Source organism: Pinus tabuliformis, chromosome 6 (genome assembly GCF_031772625.1).
Source record: "Pinus tabuliformis cultivar Carrire ecotype Pingquan chromosome 6, CPIR1, whole genome shotgun sequence".
Lineage (NCBI taxonomy): Eukaryota > Viridiplantae > Streptophyta > Pinopsida > Pinales > Pinaceae > Pinus > Pinus tabuliformis.
The window spans coordinates 455,736,352-455,743,306 of NC_142292.1; the positions used below are offsets into that span (position 1 = coordinate 455,736,352).

Consider the following 6,955-nt stretch of genomic DNA (forward strand, 5'->3'; position numbering starts at 1 on the left):
TTGTTTATATTAACATATATACACTTTAATATATATGTTTATTTTGTATATATGTGTGTTTTATTTTTTAAATGTGGAAACTATAATTCATGAAAATGGAAATAATAGAAAAAAAAAAAAAAATAAATAAATAAAAAAGAAATGAAATAAAAACAAAAAAGTAGTAACTAATAAAAATAAAATGGAAGTTATTAATCAATCCATAATTAAACTTCAACCAATCACCTTACATATAAATAAATTAATAATAATAAATAACAAAAACTAAATTTAAATAATAATAATAATAAAATGAATTTAAATAATAACAAAAATAACAAAAAAAATCTAAAGTTAAATTATGAATAAACAACAATTTTTAAAAATCTAATGTTAAATTAGGAATAAACAACCATTAAGAATAAACAACCATTTATTTTGGGTAAAAACAAATTAATATACCATCAAAGTAAAATGGAAGGTGTTATACCATATCTGGTTCCGGGTCTAATAAATGTTAGGAACAATGATGTTTTTAGTTTTTTTATTTGATCTATATATCAACCATACTAATGTGATTGTGTAACTCATTGTTTAAGTTTAAACAGTTTAAATTTTAATATGGTGAAACTTTTTAGGTTCAGAGTTATAATATATTAAGCAAAATCTTTCCCTAGAAACTTACAATAGTATAATCCAAATATAACGACCGTATAATCGAAACAGATATATATAATTAGTGAAAAAAAATTAGCTAAGCGAATATATTAGAATAGCCCGAAGTGGTGGTCAAAGAATTTGCCCATGAAAGGAGGGCCAGGAACTAAAATCGCTGTTCGCCTGATTCTTTCTGAGACAGTAAACAGCAATGGAAAATGGGACACGCTTTAAGCGATCAATCGAAAAAGAAAATGTCGGTATTGTTTGTTGTGTTCCAGCCTCAGCGTGGATTGTCTACTTCCACTAGTTCTCGTGTGCAGGTCAAAGCCAACAACTCTTCTGTGCAGGATGTGAGAACACTCTGTAAACAAAACCGTTTGAAGGAGGCATTCAACATTTTGCAAATTACAAAGAACCCTGTAGACTCTCTGACATATGTTTATCTCTTGCAATGTTACATTCACAGGAAAACTTTACCTGAGGGCAAGCAAATTCATGCCCTCATGATCGAAAGGGGAATCCATTTTACTAAAGACAGACTGGTACAGAATAAGCTGATTGATATGTACATTAAGTGTGGAAGTCTGGCGGACGCTCGCAGAGTTTTCGACCAAATGCCCGAACGAGATGTGTGCTCGTGGACTGTCATGATTGCTGCTTGTGCAAGGCATGGGCTTCCTGAGGAGGCATTGACGCTGTTTCATCAAATGGGGCAAACAGGTTTGCAACCCAATCACTTCACCTTTTCGAGTGTACTATCGGCGTGTGCAAACTTGGCATCTCTGAAACATGGTATTGATATCCATGAAGAAATTATAAGAAATGGGTTTCAATTTCATGTCTCCGTGGCGACTGCCCTTGTAGACATGTATGCAAAACAAGGCTGCTTAGAGAAGGCACGTGAAGTGTTTGACAAAATGCCTCATCGAAATGTTGTCTCCTGGACTGCCATGATTGCAGGTTACTCGAGGCATGGTTGTGCTGAGGAAGCATTGGAACTGTTTCACCGAATGCAGTTAACGGGCATCCAACCTAATCACTTCACTTTTGTAAGTGTTCTTCCCGCATGTGCCAACTTGGCATCTCTGGAACAGGGTGTGGCAATCCATCAAGAAATAATAAGACGTGGATTTCAATCTAATGTCTTTGTGACGACTGCCCTTGTAGACATGTATGCTCGATGTGGTAGAATAGAAAAAGCCCATGAATTATTTGACAAAATGCATCAGCGTACTGTAGTCTCATGGAATGCAATGATTGCAGGATATGGACAGAATGGACTTATTGAAGAGGCTCGGAAGCTGTTTGAAAAAATGCCTGAAAGAAATGTGTTTTCCTGGACAGCATTAATTTCAGGATATGCACAGAGTGGGTTTGTTGATAAGGCTCTGGAACTCTTTGAAGAAATGCCTCAGAGAACCGTGGTCTCATGGAATGCGATGATTGCAGGACTCGCACAGAATGGGCATGGGGAGCGGGCACTGGAACTTTTTCAACAAATGAAATCTGAAGGTGTGAATCCAGACTCAAAAACCTATGGAAGTATACTCCCAGTATGTGCCAAATTGGCGGCTCTGGAACAAGGTGTAGAGATACATGAAAGTATAATCAAAAGTGGATTAGAGTCAAATATTGTACTACTGAATGCTCTGATAGATATGTATGCCAAATGTGGGAGAATAGAGAAGGCACATGAGCTATTTAACAACATGCATCAACGAAATGTTGTATCTTGGACGGCCATGATTGGGGGATATGCTATGCATGGTTATGGTGAGAAGGCACTAAAGCTCTTTGAACAAATGCAACAAAATGACATCGTCCCAAACAATGTCACTTTAGTTTCTGTTTTATATGCTTGCAGCCATGCAGCCCTAGTGGATGAAGGCTATAAACACTTTAATTGTATGAATGAATACTATCATATTGAACCTGCAATGGAGCATTACGGCTGCATGGTGGACCTTCTTGGACGTGCTGGGCGTTTGAAAGAAGCAGAAGCATTTATCAGCAAAATGCCAATAGAACCTGATGCAGCCTTGTGGAGTTGTTTGCTTGGTGCATGCCGAGTACATAATAACATAGCATTGGGAGAACGGGTAGCAGAGCGTCTTTTTGAGATCGACTCTCAAAATGCTGCTCCGTATGTACTTCTCTCAAATATTTATGCTGCAGCTCACAGGTGGGATGGCATTGAAAAGGTGAGGAAAATGATGAAAGATAGAGGCATAAGAAAGACACCTGGGTGTAGTTGGATTGAGATCAATAAACAGGTGCATGCTTTCTCTATAGGAAACAATTTGCACCCACAAATGCAGGAAATCTATAGAGAGTTGGAGAGGTTATCTTGGGAGATGAAGGCAGCAGGGTATGTTCCTGATGTGAGTTATGTTCTTAATGATGTAATTGAAGAGGAGAAGGAACAAATTCTTTGCCACCATAGTGAGAGGCTGGCAATTGCATTTGGGCTATTAAACACATCCCCTGGGACAACTATTCGAGTTGTTAAAAATCTTCGAGTGTGTGGTGACTGCCACTGTGCAACAAAGTTTGTCTCCAAGATTGTTGCACGGGAAATTGTGCTCAGAGATGCCAACCGTTATCATCATTTCAAGGATGGAGAGTGTTCTTGTAGGGATTATTGGTGATGCTAAGATGTTACAAACAAACACTACGGTGAGGTCGTTTGGGAGGCTGAGGAGATGAACCCATCTAGAAATTCTTAATGGTCCAACATTTTCCAAAGATAAAATTGGATCTATCTTCTTAGGAAAATGCCCTTGCTCTTCAAGAACCCAGGGCTTCCTATTAGCACATCTTCTAGGCCGTACTTGTGTTCTATTTTGATGTTGAAAAATCATTTGCCTGTATTCTCGAGTGCATCCCATCATGGACAACTCCCTTCAACGCAGAGCCTGCCTGTTCTTCACAACCCAAAGAAGAAACGCTGGACCATTAAATTTCTTGATCAATCTAGAAAGTAAGCTGATACAAGTTTCTTGGATTTTTTTCAACGTTCATTCCAACACTTCTGATTCGTTTTGAGAAAAAAAATTGTTGGAAAGCTTTTCCAAAACCATCAAGAGGGAAGGAATTTCGTTTACGTTACTACCTTCTTCCAGTTTGTAATTGGGATCTCAAGAGCTCAAAAGCAAGAGAATCCTGAACTTACATTAACTGCAGTGACCATGTCGCACTTCTAATAAACTTTGTTCTTGCGGTTTCCTTTTCATACAGTCCTGCAAATATCACATTTTCCCAAAAAAAAGTCAGTTTGGATACCCTTCTCCATCTTTACCCCTCCCATGGCTTGCAAGGACCCTGCCGTAACCCTAGTAGACATGCACCTACAACAGAAACGGCGGTGGTTGGTTTTGAAATTTTTGTTTATAGTGCTTGGTTGTCCCCTTGGCCCTACCTTATGCTCTGTGAATTACAGGGTTTGAGCAGATTTTGAAAGACTAAAGAGGCATAACTAGTTTTGATTATCCAATAAAACTGAAGTTGATTACATTTTGATGTGCTGTTAATAAATTTGACCTTTTTAAGGGAATGCTAGTTAGAAAATTACAGTTGAAATATCTATCATAACTTAAATTTTATTTTCCTATTGATGTACTTTCCATTGAACATTAACAATACCTGTGATGTTCATATACAAGTGTGACTGTCTACTCATTTAAAGAACGAGTGAGTATATAAGATCGAGAATGATGTCATTTAAAAAATAAATTCCCATAAAGGTAAAAATACTAAAAGTAAAAGGCAGGACGAGCCATTAATCCAAATATTTTTTCCTTTTCCTTTTGGTATTTATACAAGTAAAGCCCAATCTTGTTACCCAAAATTCAAAAAAATAACAAGATGGGATTATCCTTATCAGACTACATACAAACCAAAGGCCACTGATGTTAATAATGGTTACCAAACAGCAGAGGATCCATAAAACAAAAACGTCAAAATGGCCACTGTACCAGAAAAAGAGAACGAGGAAAGCCAAAGTAGGAGCCACACTGTAGATGATCCAGTAAACTATAAAGCCTTATGAGTTTACAATGTGAGGAAGGTTGCCACATCCAAAAAGTACTGGTAATGTCTGAGAAACTACCATTAGTTGAGGCTACATGGGAGCAAATAGGAAGGGGGCTTCCAAAGCCGGCTCTGTTAACTGTCCTCTACTGTTAATAACTGAGATGGATTTGCTAAACGCTCTGTAGGTTGTTGAAAGAGGTGATATCTCTGAATTTAAAATTTAACTGCTAAATATTAGAATCAATGTTCAGAAACAACATTATTAGAATCAAGTACAAAGGATGCGGCTTCAAGAAATCTCAATCTTGTTGATGTTCCTATAAGCGAAGTTGTTTCAGATGATCTTTCCTTTTCTGGGCCTCTTAGAGCACGCTGGCCCTCTGTGGTCCGAAATGAATAATATCTTGTCTATGAACATCCGGGGCCTGGGTGCAAACCCAAAATTTATGGCCCTAAAGGACCTATTTCGGTCCTCTAATTCTAGACTGCTTCTAATTCAGGAGACGATGCATGAAGGCTCTCAGACCATTTCATATTTCAGAAAAATGCTCCCATCCTGGCATATGGTAGCTACAAATGCCAATGGTTTATCTGGTGGATTAGCAGTATTATGGGACCCTAGATGGATCAAAGCGGTAGCTTTCCAATGTTCTGCTGGCATTCTTATTCTGGCCCACTTCAGAGATTCTCCTGCACCTGTCCACATCCTAAATCTATACGCCCCATATAGGAACCGGTTTCCATTTTGGGAAAAAATATTGTCTTCAGAATTTTTTGACATGGATTCCCTTTTGATTGCTGGAGATTTCAACTGCACTCTATCTAACAATGAGGTCTGGGGCAATGGCAGGAAAATGGATCCTATTGGACGTATGATTCGGAATGCCATTATCCAATATAACTTCATTGACATCCAGCCAGTCTGTCAAGGGCCTACTTGGGATAATGGCCGAACAAATGACTCCTTCATGGCTAAGAGACTTGACAGATTCATAGTTCATGGTAAGCTGATTGAGAGAATGGGCTTTCCAATTATGAAGATCTATCCGGCGTATATATCTGATCATCGCCCCATCATTATTCAGTGGAAGAATTCGGGTTGCAGACTGGGTTATCCTTTTAAATTCAACAGAACGTGGCTTGCTGATGATGGATTCAACCAGTTCATAAAGGAAACATGGCAGCAGCAATCTGGTCAGATACCTAATCAATCTCATGATTTCATTGATCGCTTATCTTGTCGCCGTGCTAAGGTGAAAACATTTCAGCGGGAAAAATTAGCTTCAAATAGAAGGAAGCTCAATGACATAGATAAAAAACTTCAAAGCTTATCCAAATATTTCAAAAATGCTTCCTTGTCCTCATTCACGAGGAAACAAATTTGGGACCTTGAAAAAATGAAGCAGAAGATCTTAGCGGAGGAAGAATCCACATGGCGACTCAAGAGTCGGGCCATATGGCTCAGGGAAGGCGACAAAAACACCAAATTTTTTCATAAATATGCCAATAGACGGAGACAGGCGAATACGATATGGGAGATTAAGGATGGTTTGGGCAATTCTGTATTTACCCAGGAGGATATATCTCATGAAGCTGTGAATTTCTTCAAAAAAGCATATAGCAGAGATACAGGTAGTGATATAGTTGATATTCTATGGGCCATAGAGCCGTTCCCTTCTATGTTTGATGATGAACAAAATGCTGCTCTATTCGCTGCGGTTACAGAGGATGAATTAATATCAACGATGAAATCATTTCAAAAAGACAAGTGTCCGGGACCGGATGGCTGGTCTATTGACTTCTTTATCCATTTCTTTGACTTGTTTAAGAATGACATTCTAAACATGGTCGAGGAATCAAGAGTAAGTGGAAAAATCAATCATCGTTTATCCTCCACTTACATCGCCCTGATCCCTAAAAAGGCGCTATCTACTTCTTTCTCAGATTATCGTCCCATTTCTTTATGCAACGTCTTATATAAGACTATATCTAAGATAATTGCAATGCGCATGAGGAATGTTTTATCATTGCATCTGACCCCTGAACAACACGGGTTTCTCAAAGACAAGAATATTTTAGAAGCAGTGGCACTCACACAAGAATCCCTGCATTCTATCCACCAAAAAAATCTGGAAGCTGCTATGTTAAAAATCGATCTCAGGAAGGCGTACGACAGTATTGACTGGGGTTACATCCGATGTCTCCTTACAAGGATCGGCCTAAATAACAGATGTTTGGCATGGATTATGGCGTGTGTAGAACAGGTTAATTTCGTAGTCTTGAT

The 6,955-nt window shown here is 38.4% G+C and overlaps 1 protein-coding gene across 1 annotated transcript; it reads left to right on the forward strand.

Annotated features, from left to right (window-relative positions):
* The first annotated feature begins 731 nt into the window (after positions 1-731).
* On the forward strand, positions 732-4,156 carry LOC149259270 (pentatricopeptide repeat-containing protein At4g14050, mitochondrial-like). The gene is made up of 2 exons (XM_089417960.1): positions 732-1,359; positions 1,600-4,156. Exons 1-2 carry the CDS (start codon positions 855-857, stop codon positions 3,285-3,287), a joined length of 2,193 nt encoding a protein of 730 aa, XP_089274086.1. The 5' UTR covers positions 732-854; the 3' UTR covers positions 3,288-4,156.
* The last annotated feature ends 2,799 nt before the right edge of the window (positions 4,157-6,955 follow it).